Source organism: Coregonus clupeaformis, chromosome 40 (genome assembly GCF_020615455.1).
Source record: "Coregonus clupeaformis isolate EN_2021a chromosome 40, ASM2061545v1, whole genome shotgun sequence".
NCBI classification, from domain to species: domain Eukaryota; kingdom Metazoa; phylum Chordata; class Actinopteri; order Salmoniformes; family Salmonidae; genus Coregonus; species Coregonus clupeaformis.
The window spans coordinates 17,231,713-17,249,962 of record NC_059231.1 but is presented as its reverse complement, the minus strand read 5'-3'; the positions used below and the strand labels follow the sequence as shown (position 1 = coordinate 17,249,962).

At 38.7% G+C, this 18,250-nt stretch overlaps 1 protein-coding gene across 1 annotated transcript in view; it reads right to left on the bottom strand.

The window, feature by feature from the left end:
- LOC121555139 (zinc finger protein GLI2-like) overlaps positions 1-18,250 on the bottom strand; it is a 125,558-nt gene that overhangs the window by 45,198 nt on the left and 62,110 nt on the right. Inside the window, exon 3 of the mRNA XM_041868943.2 lies at positions 3,419-3,524. Within this exon, the coding sequence (XP_041724877.1) occupies positions 3,419-3,524 (106 nt within the window). The remainder of the gene's footprint in view (positions 1-3,418; positions 3,525-18,250) is intronic.

Here is an 18,250-nt window from a genome sequence, read left to right as displayed (position 1 = left end):
GGGTACAGGTTAGTTGAGGTAGTTTGTACATGTAGGTTGGGATAAAGTGACTATGCATAGATAATAAACAGCGAGTAGTAGCAGTGTAAAAACAAAGGTGGGGGGGGGTCAATGTCTGTCTGTCTATCTTCCTTGCCTGCCTCCGAGAGAACAGTCTATGACTTGGGTGACTGGAGTCTTTGACAATTCTTTGCTCCTTCCTCTGACACCGCCTAGTATATACAGTGGGGAAAAAAAGTATTTAGTCAGCCACCAATTGTGCAAGTTCTCCAACTTAAAAAGATGAGAGAGGCCTGTAATTTTCATCATAGGTACACGTCAACAATGACAGACAAATTGAGATTTTTTTTTCCTGAAAATCACATTGTAGGATTTTTAATGAATTTATTTGCAAATTATGGTGGAAAATAAGTATTTGGTCACCTACAAACAAGCAAGATTTCTGGCTCTCACAGACCTGTAACTTCTTCTTTAAGAGGCTCCTCTGTCCTCCACTCGTTACCTGTATTAATGGCACCTGTTTGAACTTGTTATCAGTATAAAAGACACCTGTCCACAACCTCAAACAGTCACACTCCAAACTCCACTATGGCCAAGACCAAAGAGCTGTCAAAGGACACCAGAAACAAAATTGTAGACCTGCACCAGGCTGGGAAGACTGAATCTTCAATAGGTAAGCAGCTTGGTTTGAAGAAATCAACTGTGGGAGCAATTATTAGGAAATGGAAGACATACAAGACCACTGATAATCTCCCTCGATCTGGGGCTCCACGCAAGATCTCACCCCGTGGGGTCAAAATGATCACAAGAACGGTGAGCAAAAATCCCAGAACCACACGGGGGGACCTAGTGAATGACCTGCAGAGAGCTGGGACCAAAGTAACAAAGCCTACCATCAGTAACACACTACGCCGCCAGGGACTCAAATCCTGCAGTGCCAGACGTGTCCCCCTGCTTAAGCCAGTACATGTCCAGGCCCGTCTGAAGTTTGCTAGAGTGCATTTGGATGATCCAGAAGAGGATTGGGAGAATGTCATATGGTCAGATGAAACCAAAATAGAACTTTTTGGTAAAAACTCAACTCGTCGTGTTTGGAGGACAAAGAATGCTGAGTTGCATCCAAAGAACACCATACCTACTGTGAAGCATGGGGGTGGAAACATCATGCTTTGGGGCTGTTTTTCTGCAAAGGGACCAGGATAACTGATCCGTGTAAAGGAAATAATTAATGGGGCCATGTATCGTGAGATTTTGAGTGAAAACCTCCTTCCATCAGCAAGGGCATTGAAGATGAAACGTTGCTGGGTCTTTCAGCATGACAATGATCCCAAACACACCGCCCGGGCAACGAAGGAGTGGCTTCGTAAGAAGCATTTCAAGGTCCTGGAGTGGCCTAGCCAGTCTCCAGATCTCAACCCCATAGAAAATCTTTGGAGGGAGTTGAAAGTCTGTGTTGCCCAGCGACAGCCCCAAAACATCACTGCTCTAGAGGAGATCTGCATGGAGGAATGGGCCAAAATACCAGCAACAGTGTGTGAAAACCTTGTGAAGACTTACAGAAAACGTTTGACCTGTGTCATTGCCAACAAAGGGTACATAACAAAGTATTGAGAAACTTTTGTTATTGACCAAATACTTATTTTCCACCATAATTTGCAAATAAATTCATAAAAAATCCTACAATGTGATCTTCTGGATTTTCTTTTCTCATTTTGTCTGTCATAGTTGACGTGTACCTATGATGAAAATTACAGGCCTCTCTCATCTTTTTAAGTGGGAGAACTTGCACATTTGGTGGCTGACTAAATACTTTTTTTCCCCACTGTAGGTCCTGGATGGCAGGAAGCTTGGCCCTAGTGATGTATTGGGCCGTACGCACTACCCTCTGTAGCGCCTTACAGTCGGATGCCGAGCAGTTGCCTACCAGAGTAGGACTAGTCCCAGAGCTGTAAATATGACAGCTCTGACAAAATGACCCATTACGTTCCATGCAAACAGTGATGAAGGGTCTCAGTGCGGAGGCGTCATGTTGAGGCAGACAGGAAGCAGAACCCCTGACATACTGTAGTGTGGGTAACAAAGCGACACACAACACTGACATATGAAACCGCCACTTAATTTGCAGAGCAATAAATGCGTAATTAGGGTGATTTTGGCACCGGCGGAGGAAGATCAGGGGCTTGATGAATTAGGGGAGCACTGACAAGATCAAATCACGTTAATCATTGCAGTTGGAGTACGGACTCGGTTTTCAACCCCACTCGTCCTCCTTCCTGGTTTGTTTAGTAATGAATAGCTTTTCCGCTGCTTGAAAAATGTATTGTATCACCATCAGATTTGGGAATGTAAATGGGACAGAAGTCCCACAAACCTATTGATTTGTTTTATCCATCCATTAGTGTTTTTTAAGATAAGCAGATGAGGGAGAGGAAGGCTGGCAATGTTAACCAGAGGAGGGAGAGGAAGGCTGGTAATGTTAACCAGAGGAGGGAGAGGAAGGCTGGTAATGTTAACCAGAGGAGGGAGAGGAAGGCTGGTAATGTTAACCAGATGAGTGAGAGGAAGGCTGGTAATGTTAACCAGATGAGTGAGAGGAAGGCTGGTAATGTTAACCAGATGAGTGAGAGGAAGGCTGGTAATGTTAAGTAGACTAAACTTTTTCTGGGACGGACAACAAATAAAAAGGTGTGGACTGAAAATAAATGTCAGTGTGGGTGGAGACTGAACGACAAAAATAAATACAATTGGGCCAAAGTTCTGTCTGTCTGTCTATCTTCCTTGCCTGCCTGCCTCCCTATCTGTCTGTCTGACAGATCCCTTTCTGTGATCCTCTAATGTGAAGAGGATGTTTCCCTGGCAGTTTGCTCCCTAGTGTTGCAGCGCACCATGCCAGGAGGACCACAGAGCTTTCCAAGTCCCACACCATGAAACGTAAGGAGGGGAGAGACGGGCGGAAATGTAACATTCTGTTGTATTGATGCTAAACTGGCTGGTTCTTTCTTTTCTCCTTTCTCACTCAGTATCATTTAACATTTAACATTTTTAACATTTAGTATCATCTGTCTTTGATATGGACCTGGCTTTCTCTCTCTCCATTTGGAAAGGCTTCTCTCTCTCTCTAGCTCGGATGAAAGCAGGGAAGGATGGAGGGATCACTGAGGGTGAATCACTACAGGGTGATGACTGACCTGCTCATTCACATTCTTGTAAAGATGCACTTAAGAAAATAATCAAGTAGATTATTTCATTTAATTGAAGATAAGGTTAAACAAACAGAAACAACGGCCCAACGTTTCAGCTAGATGCATTTGTCATGAACACTCCCATTCTGCCTTGCTGTGCAACACAGCTGGTGTGAATCTGAACTTAAAACTCAATCCACCACTTTATGAATTACTGAATAGTAAGTCTTATTTACCCATGCATGGTGTGGAGGGGGTGTGGCTCGTAATGGTACCTCCCTTCATGGTGACGCATGTCGATCGGGATCGGTGTGTGAAACGTGGGGAAGAGATGGTGAGGACCTGTGAGAAGAAAGAGAGGAGAGATGGGGGACAGAGGGAGAGAGGGAGGAGACAGGGCAAGGAGGGAGATAAGAAAGAGACGGGCACTTCAATAAAGACTTTCAAGTGAAATATTTCAAACGGTAAAAACCTAAAGCTACAATGCAGAAAACATGAACCACCTCAAAGAGCAGGCTGAGCAGTTTCGTGTTAAATATTGGCACTATCACACAGGAACAAGATTGGCTAAATAAATAATCAAAGTGGTCCTAAGGAATCCTACTACATCTCAAACAAGAGAGATGAGAAAGATCACATTGGGCCTTTGACAAAGACCTGCTGCGATCCAGCCCTTTGAACTTGGTGTGTGTGTGTGTGTGCGTGTGTTTGTGTGTGTGTGTGTGTGTGTGTGTGTGTGTGTGTGTGTGTGTGTGGAGGTGCCCATTTGAAGGAGAGCTACAGTTTGGACATAAACAAGGAACGAGAGTCGTGAGAGGAAAACCTCTGACTCCCACTACACTTGAGATGCTCACCTCACCTCACCTCACCTCAGCTCAGCTCAGCTCAGCTCAGCTACAAGCAGCAGCTAAACCATTATTACCCTCCAAACTAGTAGTGGTTATTGTCCTACAAACAAGTAGTGGTTATTATCCTACACACTAGCAGTGGTTATTATTATACAAACTAGTAGTATTTATTACCCTACAAACTAGTAGTGATTATTACTCTACACACTAGTAATGGTTATTATCCTACAAACTAGTAGTAGTTATTATCCTACACACTAATAGTGGTTATTACCCTACAAACTAGTAGTGGTTATTATCCTACAAACTAGTAGTGGTTATTATCTTACACACTAGTAGTGGTTATTATCCTACAAACTAGTAGTGGTTATTATACTACACACTAGTAGTGGTTATTATCCTACAAACTAGTAGTGGTTATTATCCTACAAACTAGTAGTGGTTATTACCCTACAAACTAGTAGTGGTTATTACTCTACACACTAGTAATGGTTATTATCCTACAAACTAGTAGTGGTTATTACCTTACACACTAGTAGTGGTTATTACTCTACACACTAGTAATTGTTATTATCCTACAAACTAGTAGTGGTTATTATCCTACACACTAAAAGTGGTTATTACCCTACACACTAGTAGTGGTTATTATCCTACACACTAGTAATGGTTATTACCCTACACACTAGTAATGTTTTTTACCCTACACACTAGTAGTGGTTATTACACTACACACTAGTATTGGTTATTACCCTACAAACTAGTGGTTATTACACTACACACTAGTAGTGGTTATTACCCTACAAACTAGTGGTTATTACACTACACACTAGTAGTGGTTATTACCCTACAAACTAGTGGTTATTACCCTAAACACTAGTAGTGGTTATTATCCTACAAACTAGTGGTTATTACACTACACACTAGTAGTGGTTATTACCCCTACAAACTAGTGGTTATTACCCTAAACACTAGTAGTGGTTATTATCCTACAAACTAGTAGTGGTTATTACCCTACACACTAGTAGTGGTTATTACACTACACACTAGTAGTGGTTATTACTCTACAAACTAGTAGTGGTTATTACCCTACAAACTAGTAGTGGTTATTATCCTACACACTAAAAGTGGTTATTACCCTACACACTAGTAGTGGTTATTACACTACACACTAGTAGTGGTTATTATCCTACAAACTAGTGGTTGTTACACTACACACTAGTAGTGGTTATTACCCTACAAACTAGTGGTTATTACCCTAAACACTAGTAGTGGTTATTACCCTACAAACTAGTGGTTATTACCCTAAACACTAGTAGTGGTTATTATCCTACAAACTAGTAGTGGTTATTACCCTACACACTAGTAGTGGTTATTACCCTACAAACTAGTGGTTGTTACCCTAAACACTAGTAGTGGTTATTATCCTACAAACTAGTAGTGGTTATTACCCTACACACTAGTAGTGGTTATTACACTACATACTAGTAGTGGTTATTACCCTACAAACTAGTAGTGGTTATTATCCTACACACTAAAAGTGGTTATTACCCTACAAACTAGTAGTGGTTATTATCCTACAAACTAGTAGTGGTTATTATCCTACACAATAAAAGTGGTTATTACCCTACAAACTAGTAGTGGTTATTACCCTACAAACTAGTAGTGGTTATTATCCTACACACTAAAAGTGGTTATTATCCTACAAACTAGTAGTGGTTATTACCCTACAAACAAGTAGTGGTTATTACTTTACACACTATTAGTGGTTATTACTCTACACACTAGTAATGGTTATTATCCTACAAACTAGTAGTGGTTATTATCCTACACACTAAAAGTGGTTATTACCCTACACACTAGTAGTGGTTATTATCCTACACACTAGTAATGGTTATTACCCTACACACTAGTAATGTTTTTTACCCTACACACTAGTGGTTATTACACTACACACTAGTAGTGGTTATTATCCTACAAACTAGTGGTTATTACACTACACACTAGTAGTGGTTATTACCCTACAAACTAGTGGTTATTACCCTAAACACTAGTAGTGGTTATTATCCTACAAACTAGTAGTGGTTATTACCCTACACACTAGTAGTGGTTATTACACTACACACTAGTAGTGGTTATTACTCTACAAACTAGTAGTGGTTATTACCCTACAAACTAGTAGTGGTTATTATCCTACAAACTAGTAGTGGTTATTATCCTACACACTAAAAGTGGTTATTATCCTACACACTAGTAGTGGTTATTATCCTACACACTAGTAGTGGTTATTACTCTACAAACTAGTAGTGGTTATTACCCTACAAACTAGTAGTGGTTATTATCCTACACACTAAAAGTGGTTATTACCCTACACACTAGTAGTGGTTATTATCCTACAAACTAGTGGTTGTTACACTACACACTAGTAGTGGTTATTACCCTACAAACTAGTGGTTATTACCCTAAACACTAGTAGTGGTTATTACCCTACAAACTAGTGGTTATTACCCTAAACACTAGTAGTGGTTATTACTCTACACACTAGTAATGGTTATTATCCTACAAACTAGTAGTGGTTATTACCTTACACACTAGTAGTGGTTATTACTCTACACACTAGTAATTGTTATTATCCTACAAACTAGTAGTGGTTATTATCCTACACACTAAAAGTGGTTATTACCCTACACACTAGTAGTGGTTATTATCCTACACACTAGTAATGGTTATTACCCTACACACTAGTAATGTTTTTTACCCTACACACTAGTAGTGGTTATTACACTACACACTAGTATTGGTTATTACCCTACAAACTAGTGGTTATTACACTACACACTAGTAGTGGTTATTACCCCTACAAACTAGTGGTTATTACACTACACACTAGTAGTGGTTATTACCCTACAAACTAGTGGTTATTACCTAAACACTAGTAGTGGTTATTATCCTACAAACTAGTGGTTATTACACTACACACTAGTAGTGGTTATTACCCTACAAACTAGTGGTTATTACCCTAAACACTAGTAGTGGTTATTATCCTACAAACTAGTAGTGGTTATTACCCTACACACTAGTAGTGGTTATTACACTACACACTAGTAGTGGTTATTACTCTACAAACTAGTAGTGGTTATTACCCTGCAAACTAGTAGTGGTTATTATCCTACACACTAAAAGTGGTTATTACCCTACACACTAGTAGTGGTTATTACACTACACACTAGTAGTGGTTATTATCCTACAAACTAGTGGTTGTTACACTACACACTAGTAGTGGTTATTACCCTACAAACTAGTGGTTATTACCCTAAACACTAGTAGTGGTTATTACCCTACAAACTAGTGGTTATTACCCTAAACACTAGTAGTGGTTATTATCCTACAAACTAGTAGTGGTTATTACCCTACACACTAGTAGTGGTTATTACCCTACAAACTAGTGGTTGTTACCCTAAACACTAGTAGTGGTTATTATCCTACAAACTAGTAGTGGTTATTACCCTACACACTAGTAGTGGTTATTACACTACATACTAGTAGTGGTTATTACCCTACAAACTAGTAGTGGTTATTATCCTACACACTAAAAGTGGTTATTACCCTACAAACTAGTAGTGGTTATTATCCTACAAACTAGTAGTGGTTATTATCCTACACACTAAAAGTGGTTATTACCCTACAAACTAGTAGTGGTTATTATCCTACACACTAGTAATGGTTATTACCCTACACACTAGTAATGTTTTTTACCCTACACACTAGTGGTTATTACACTACACACTAGTAGTGGTTATTATCCTACAAACTAGTGGTTATTACACTACACACTAGTAGTGGTTATTACCCTACAAACTAGTGGTTATTACCCTAAACACTAGTAGTGGTTATTATCCTACAAACTAGTAGTGGTTATTACCCTACACACTAGTAGTGGTTATTACACTACACACTAGTAGTGGTTATTACTCTACAAACTAGTAGTGGTTATTACCCTACAAACTAGTAGTGGTTATTATCCTACAAACTAGTAGTGGTTATTATCCTACACACTAAAAGTGGTTATTATCCTACACACTAGTAGTGGTTATTATCCTACACACTAGTAGTGGTTATTACTCTACAAACTAGTAGTGGTTATTACCCTACAAACTAGTAGTGGTTATTATCCTACACACTAAAAGTGGTTATTACCCTACACACTAGTAGTGGTTATTATCCTACAAACTAGTGGTTGTTACACTACACACTAGTAGTGGTTATTACCCTACAAACTAGTGGTTATTACCCTAAACACTAGTAGTGGTTATTACCCTACAAACTAGTGGTTATTACCCTAAACACTAGTAGTGGTTATTATCCTACAAACTAGTAGTGGTTATTATACTACACACTAGTAGTGGTTATTATCCTACAAACTAGTAGTGGTTATTATCCTACAAACTAGTAGTGGTTATTACCATACAAACTAGTAGTGGTTATTACTCTACACACTAGTAATGGTTATTATCCTACAAACTAGTAGTGGTTATTACCTTACACACTAGTAGTGGTTATTACTCTACACACTAGTAATTGTTATTATCCTACAAACTAGTAGTGGTTATTATCCTACACACTAAAAGTGGTTATTACCCTACACACTAGTAGTGGTTATTATCCTACACACTAGTAATGGTTATTACCCTACACACTAGTAATGTTTTTTACCCTACACACTAGTAGTGGTTATTACACTACACACTAGTATTGGTTATTACCCTACAAACTAGTGGTTATTACACTACACACTAGTAGTGGTTATTACCCTACAAACTAGTGGTTATTACACTACACACTAGTAGTGGTTATTACCCTACAAACTAGTGGTTATTACCCTAAACACTAGTAGTGGTTATTATCCTACAAACTAGTGGTTATTACACTACACACTAGTAGTGGTTATTACCCTACAAACTAGTGGTTATTACCCTAAACACTAGTAGTGGTTATTATCCTACAAACTAGTAGTGGTTATTACCCTACACACTAGTAGTGGTTATTACACTACACACTAGTAGTGGTTATTACTCTACAAACTAGTAGTGGTTATTACCCTACAAACTAGTAGTGGTTATTATCCTACACACTAAAAGTGGTTATTACCCTACACACTAGTAGTGGTTATTACACTACACACTAGTAGTGGTTATTATCCTACAAACTAGTGGTTGTTACACTACACACTAGTAGTGGTTATTACCCTACAAACTAGTGGTTATTACCCTAAACACTAGTAGTGGTTATTACCCTACAAACTAGTGGTTATTACCCTAAACACTAGTAGTGGTTATTATCCTACAAACTAGTAGTGGTTATTACCCTACACACTAGTAGTGGTTATTACCCTACAAACTAGTGGTTGTTACCCTAAACACTAGTAGTGGTTATTATCCTACAAACTAGTAGTGGTTATTACCCTACACACTAGTAGTGGTTATTACACTACATACTAGTAGTGGTTATTACCCTACAAACTAGTAGTGGTTATTATCCTACACACTAAAAGTGGTTATTACCCTACAAACTAGTAGTGGTTATTATCCTACAAACTAGTAGTGGTTATTATCCTACACACTAAAAGTGGTTATTACCCTACAAACTAGTAGTGGTTATTACCCTACAAACTAGTAGTGGTTATTATCCTACACACTAAAAGTGGTTATTATCCTACAAACTAGTAGTGGTTATTACCCTACAAACAAGTAGTGGTTATTACTTTACACACTATTAGTGGTTATTACTCTACACACTAGTAATGGTTATTATCCTACAAACTAGTAGTGGTTATTATCCTACACACTAAAAGTGGTTATTACCCTACACACTAGTAGTGGTTATTATCCTACACACTAGTAATGGTTATTACCCTACACACTAGTAATGTTTTTTACCCTACACACTAGTGGTTATTACACTACACACTAGTAGTGGTTATTATCCTACAAACTAGTGGTTATTACACTACACACTAGTAGTGGTTATTACCCTACAAACTAGTGGTTATTACCCTAAACACTAGTAGTGGTTATTATCCTACAAACTAGTAGTGGTTATTACCCTACACACTAGTAGTGGTTATTACACTACACACTAGTAGTGGTTATTATCCTACAAACTAGTAGTGGTTATTACCCTACACACTAGTAGTGGTTATTACACTACACACTAGTAGTGGTTATTACTCTACAAACTAGTAGTGGTTATTACCCTACAAACTAGTAGTGGTTATTATCCTACACACTAAAAGTGGTTATTACCCTACACACTAGTAGTGGTTATTACACTACACACTAGTAGTGGTTATTATCCTACAAACTAGTGGTTGTTACACTACACACTAGTAGTGGTTATTACCCTACAAACTAGTGGTTATTACCCTAAACACTAGTAGTGGTTATTACCCTACAAACTAGTGGTTATTACCCTAAACACTAGTAGTGGTTATTATCCTACAAACTAGTAGTGGTTATTACCCTACACACTAGTAGTGGTTATTACCCTACAAACTAGTGGTTGTTACCCTAAACACTAGTAGTGGTTATTATCCTACAAACTAGTAGTGGTTATTACCCTACACACTAGTAGTGGTTATTACACTACATACTAGTAGTGGTTATTACCCTACAAACTAGTAGTGGTTATTATCCTACACACTAAAAGTGGTTATTACCCTACAAAATAGTAGTGGTTATTATCCTACAAACTAGTAGTGGTTATTAACATACACACTAAAAGTGGTTATTACACTACAAACTAGTAGTGGTTATTACCCTACAAACTAGTAGTGGTTATTATCCTACACACTAAAAGTGGTTATTATCCTACAAACTAGTAGTGGTTATTACCCTACAAACAAGTAGTGGTTATTACTTTACACACTATTAGTGGTTATTACTCTACACACTAGTAATGGTTATTATCCTACAAACTAGTAGTGGTTATTATCCTACACACTAAAAGTGGTTATTACCCTACACACTAGTAGTGGTTATTATCCTACACACTAGTAATGGTTATTACCCTACACACTAGTAATGTTTTTACCCTACACACTAGTGGTTATTACACTACACACTAGTAGTGGTTATTATCCTACAAACTAGTGGTTATTACACTACACACTAGTAGTGGTTATTACCCTACAAACTAGTGGTTATTACCCTAAACACTAGTAGTGGTTATTATCCTACAAACTAGTAGTGGTTATTACCCTACACACTAGTAGTGGTTATTACACTACACACTAGTAGTGGTTATTACTCTACAAACTAGTAGTGGTTATTACCCTACAAACTAGTAGTGGTTATTATCCTACAAACTAGTAGTGGTTATTATCCTACACACTAAAAGTGGTTATTATCCTACACACTAGTAGTGGTTATTATCCTACACACTAGTAGTGGTTATTACTCTACAAACTAGTAGTGGTTATTACCCTACAAACTAGTAGTGGTTATTATCCTACACACTAAAAGTGGTTATTACCCTACACACTAGTAGTGGTTATTATCCTACAAACTAGTGGTTGTTACACTACACACTAGTAGTGGTTATTACCCTACAAACTAGTGGTTATTACCCTAAACACTAGTAGTGGTTATTACCCTACAAACTAGTGGTTATTACCCTAAACACTAGTAGTGGTTATTATCCTACAAACTAGTGGTTATTACACTACACACTAGTAGTGGTTATTACCCTACAAACTAGTGGTTATTACCCTAAACACTAGTAGTGGTTATTATCCTACAAACTAGTAGTGGTTATTACCCTACACACTAGTAGTGGTTATTACACTACACACTAGTAGTGGTTATTACTCTACAAACTAGTAGTGGTTATTACCCTACAAACTAGTAGTGGTTATTATCCTACACACTAAAAGTGGTTATTACCCTACACACTAGTAGTGGTTATTACACTACACACTAGTAGTGGTTATTATCCTACAAACTAGTGGTTGTTACACTACACACTAGTAGTGGTTATTACCCTACAAACTAGTGGTTATTACCCTAAACACTAGTAGTGGTTATTACCCTACAAACTAGTGGTTATTACCCTAAACACTAGTAGTGGTTATTATCCTACAAACTAGTAGTGGTTATTACCCTACACACTAGTAGTGGTTATTACCCTACAAACTAGTGGTTGTTACCCTAAACACTAGTAGTGGTTATTATCCTACAAACTAGTAGTGGTTATTACCCTACACACTAGTAGTGGTTATTACACTACATACTAGTAGTGGTTATTACCCTACAAACTAGTAGTGGTTATTATCCTACACACTAAAAGTGGTTATTACCCTACAAACTAGTAGTGGTTATTATCCTACAAACTAGTAGTGGTTATTATCCTACACACTAAAAGTGGTTATTACCCCTACAAACTAGTAGTGGTTATTACCCTACAAACTAGTAGTGGTTATTATCCTACACACTAAAAGTGGTTATTATCCTACAAACTAGTAGTGGTTATTACCCTACAAACAAGTAGTGGTTATTACTTTACACACTATTAGTGGTTATTACTCTACACACTAGTAATGGTTATTATCCTACAAACTAGTAGTGGTTATTATCCTACACACTAAAAGTGGTTATTACCCTACACACTAGTAGTGGTTATTATCCTACACACTAGTAATGGTTATTACCCTACACACTAGTAATGTTTTTTACCCTACACACTAGTGGTTATTACACTACACACTAGTAGTGGTTATTATCCTACAAACTAGTGGTTATTACACTACACACTAGTAGTGGTTATTACCCTACAAACTAGTGGTTATTACCCTAAACACTAGTAGTGGTTATTATCCTACAAACTAGTAGTGGTTATTACCCTACACACTAGTAGTGGTTATTACACTACACACTAGTAGTGGTTATTATCCTACAAACTAGTAGTGGTTATTACCCTACACACTAGTAGTGGTTATTACACTACACACTAGTAGTGGTTATTACTCTACAAACTAGTAGTGGTTATTACCCTACAAACTAGTAGTGGTTATTATCCTACACACTAAAAGTGGTTATTACCCTACACACTAGTAGTGGTTATTACACTACACACTAGTAGTGGTTATTATCCTACAAACTAGTGGTTGTTACACTACACACTAGTAGTGGTTATTACCCTACAAACTAGTGGTTATTACCCTAAACACTAGTAGTGGTTATTACCCTACAAACTAGTGGTTATTACCCTAAACACTAGTAGTGGTTATTATCCTACAAACTAGTAGTGGTTATTACCCCTACACACTAGTAGTGGTTATTACCCTACAAACTAGTGGTTGTTACCTAAACACTAGTAGTGGTTATTATCCTACAAACTAGTAGTGGTTATTACCCTACACACTAGTAGTGGTTATTACACTACATACTAGTAGTGGTTATTACCCTACAAACTAGTAGTGGTTATTATCCTACACACTAAAAGTGGTTATTACCCTACAAACTAGTAGTGGTTATTATCCTACAAACTAGTAGTGGTTATTATCCTACACACTAAAAGTGGTTATTACCCTACAAACTAGTAGTGGTTATTACCCTACAAACTAGTAGTGGTTATTATCCTACACACTAAAAGTGGTTATTATCCTACACACTAGTAGTGGTTATTATCCTACACACTAGTAGTGGTTATTACTCTACAAACTAGTAGTGGTTATTACCCTACAAACTAGTAGTGGTTATTATCCTACACACTAAAAGTGGTTATTACCCTACACACTAGTAGTGGTTATTATCCTACAAACTAGTGGTTGTTACACTACACACTAGTAGTGGTTATTACCCTACAAACTAGTGGTTATTACCCTAAACACTAGTAGTGGTTATTACCCTACAAACTAGTGGTTATTACCCTAAACACTAGTAGTGGTTATTATCCTACAAACTAGTAGTGGTTATTACACTACACACTAGTAGTGGTTATTACCCTACAAACTAGTGGTTGTTACCCTAAACACTAGTAGTGGTTATTATCCTACAAACTAGTAGTGGTTATTACCCTACACACTAGTAGTGGTTATTACCCTACAAACTAGTGGTTGTTACCCTAAACACTAGTAGTGGTTATTATCCTACAAACTAGTAGTGGTTATTACCCTACACACTAGTAGTGGTTATTACACTACATACTAGTAGTGGTTATTACCCTACAAACTAGTAGTGGTTATTATCCTACACACTAAAAGTGGTTATTACCCTACAAACTAGTAGTGGTTATTATCCTACAAACTAGTAGTGGTTATTATCCTACACACTAAAAGTGGTTATTACCCTACAAACTAGTAGTGGTTATTACCCTACAAACTAGTAGTGGTTATTATCCTACACACTAAAAGTGGTTATTACCCTACAAACTAGTAGTGGTTATTATCCTACACACTAAAAGTGGTTATTATCCTACAAACTAGTAGTGGTTATTACCCTACAAACAAGTAGTGGTTATTACTTTACACACTATTAGTGGTTATTACTCTACACACTAGTAATGGTTATTATCCTACAAACTAGTAGTGATTATTATCCTACACACTAAAAGTGGTTATTACCCTACACACTAGTAGTGGTTATTATCCTACACACTAGTAATGGTTATTACCCTACACACTAGTAATGTTTTTTACCCTACACACTAGTAGTGGTTAATACACTACACACTAGTATTGGTTATTACCCTACAAACTAGTGGTTATTACACTACACACTAGTAGTGGTTATTACCCTACAAACTAGTGGTTATTATCCTAAACACTAGTAGTGGTTATTATCCTACAAACTAGTAGTGGTTATTACCCTACACACTAGTAGTGGTTATTACACTACACACTAGTAGTGGTTATTACTCTACAAACTAGTAGTGGTTATTACCCTACAAACTAGTAGTGGTTATTATCCTACACACTAAAAGTGGTTATTACCCTACACACTAGTAGTGGTTATTATCCTACACACTAGTAATGGTTATTACACTACACACTAGTAGTGGTTATTACACTACACACTAGTAGTGGTTATTACCCTAAACACTAGTAGTGGTTATTATCCTACACACTAGTAGTGGTTATTATCCTACACACTAGTAGTGGTTATTACCCTACACACTAGTAGTGGTTATTACATTACACACTAGTAGTGGTTATTACTCTACAAACTAGTAGTGGTTATTACCCTACACACATAATTAGTTCATTTTTTTGTGAGTGCCAAGGAAGGCATATATCGACGTTCTCTGGACCTTTTCAAACGTCCAAAGTTGAAGCCTATTTCTAGTGATCAGGCTGAGCTAAGGATGCTGTGCTCCTGCTCCATCCATACCTCCTTAGCATGGGGTGTAACTGTAATAGTTACAATTCCCATAATACTCCAGTAATTGAAACCTTAAGTTACAGACAGTCTGGCCTGGGTACTTTGTGTCCATTAATAGCTCTCTATCTGTAATGGGGGCGAAACACAGCTATTTCACCATGAATGTTTTTTTTATGTGAATTGCTCGAAAAATGCACAAATCAACAATTTCCTGCCATAAAAAGGTTCATAGCTCAGGGGACGTCTTGTTAAAAACAACAGACCTTCCTTAATTAGTGTGATGATTACAACCTCTCAGTCTATGCCTTTCTAGCCCCTCTCGCTAGCTCTCTGTATGAAGTTACAGTACAGCAGAAGAGGTCTGCTCCCAAAGAGCTCCCATTAAACACTTTCTAAGTTTTAACCAGTTCAGTTTTTCCTCCTTTAACATCCTCCCCTTTTAAATGTATGCAGAATAAAATCAAAGTGTGGATATTCAGCAAAAAATCCCACCCCAACAATGGCACTGGTTTACGTAAGTAAAAGCATTGGAGTCTTTTGAACTGAATCCAGGCTAGTGTGTGTGTGCATTGCAGTGAGGAGAAAGAGGAGGTGGAGAAAAAGAAGGAGGAGAAAGAGGAGGAGGAGAAAGAGGAGGAGGAGAAAGAGGAGAAAGAGGAGGAGAAAGAGGAGGAGGAAGAGGAGGAGGAGAAAGAGGAGGAGGAAAAAAAGAGGAGAAAGAGGAGGAGGATGAGGAGGAGAAAGAGGAGGAGGAGAAAGAGGAGGAGGAGAAAGAGGAGGGAGAAAGAAGAGGAGGAGAAAGAGGAGGAGAAAGAGGAGAAAGAGGAGGAGGACAAAGAGGAGGAGGAGAAAGAGGAGGAGGAGAAAGAGGAGAAAGAGGAGGAGGACAAAGAGGAGGAGGAGAAAGAGGAGGAGGAAGAGGAGGAGGAGAAAGAGGAGGAGGAAGAGAAGGAGGAGAAACAGGAGGAGGAGAAAGAGGAGGAGGCCAGGCCAGCTCCCTTGGATTGGCTGGTTGATCTCTGGACTCTCTGTATTAAGATTATTTGCGCTCCAGTGAGTCAGAGATGACCTGGGGAGCAAAGACCATAAAGGTCAGAGGTGGCACAGATCATTATCTCCTTCTGTGAGGGGGATAGGGGGATGAAGGAAGTAGGGAAGTATCCAATGAGTGTGTGTGTGTGTGTGTGTGTGTGTGTGATTTTAAGGAGAAGTTCTACCTACATGAGTCAGCATTCCTTTGAACTTGGTGAGTGTGTGTGTGTGTGTGTGTGTGTGTGTGTGCGTGTGTGTGTGTGTGTGTGTGTGTGTGTGTGTGTGTGTGTGTGTGTGCATTCTACCTACATGAGTCAGCATTCCTGGGTCATCACTAAAGCCACTAAAGCCCAGCAGAGCCCCCTGTCACTTTGATTGACAACCGCCACACTACAAAAGCTCAGCCCACGATCAGAGCACAAACTGAGGCAAAAGACAGATTGTTGTGGCCTTATACAGTGCCTTGCAAAAGTATTCATCCTCCTTGGCATTTTTCCTATTTTGTTGCATTACAATCTGTAATTTAACTGGATTTTTATTTGGATTTCATGTAATGGACATACACAAAATAGTCCAAGTTGGTGAAGTGAAATTAAAAAAATAACTTGTTTCAAAAAATTATAACAAATAAATAATGGAAATGTGGTGCGTGCATATGTATTCACCCCCTTTGCTATGAAGCCCCTAAATAAAATCTGGTGCAACCAATTACCTTCAGAAGTCACATAATTAGTTAAATAAAGTCCACCTGTGTGCAATCTCAGTGTCACATGATCTCAGTATATATACACCTGTTCTGAAAGGCCCCAGAGTCTGCAACACCACTAAGCAAGGGGCACCACCAAGCAAGCGGCACCATGAAGACCAAGGAGCTCTCCAAACAGGTCAGGGACAAAGTTGTGGAGAAGTACAGATCAGGGTTGGGTTAATTTTTTTTAGCAGAAACTTTGAACATCCCACGGAGCACCATTAAATCCATTATAAAAAAAATGGAAAGAATATGGCACCACAGCAAACCTGCCAAGAGAGGGCCGCCCACCAAAACCCATGGACCAGGCAAGGAAGGCATTAATCAGAGAGGCAACAAAGAGACCAAAGATAACCCTGAAGGAGCGGCAAAGCTCCACAGCGGAGATTGAAGTATCTGTCCATAGGACCACTTTAAGCCGTACACTCCACAGAGCTGGGCTTTACGGAAGAGTGGCCAGAAAAAGCCATTGCTTAAAGAAAGAAATAAGCAAACACATTTGGTGTTCGCCAAAAGGCATGTGGGAGACTCCCCAAACATACGGAAGAAGGTACTCTGGTCAGATGAGACTAAAATTGAGCTTTTTGGCCATCAAGGAAAACGTTATGTCTGGCGCAAGCCCTACACCTCTCATCACCCCGAGAACACCATCCCCACAGTGAAGCATGGTGGTGGCAGCATCATGCTGTGGAGATGTTTTTCATCGGCAGGGACTGGGAAACTGGTCAGAATTGAAGGAATGATGGATGGTGCTAAATACAGGGAAATTCTTGAGGGAAACCTGTTTCAGTCTTCCAGAGATTTGAGACTGGGACGGAGGTTCACCTTCCAGCAGGACCATGACCCTAAGCATACTGCTAAAGCAACACTCGAGTGGTTTAAGGGGAAACATTGAAATGTCTTGGAATGGCCTAGTCAAAGCCCAGACCTCAATCCAATTGAGAATCTGTGGTATGACTTAAAGATTGCTGTACACCAGCAGAACCCATCCAACTTGAAGGAGCTGGAGCAGTTTTGCCTTGAAGAATGGGCAAACATCTCAGTGGCTAGATGTGCCAAGTTTATAGA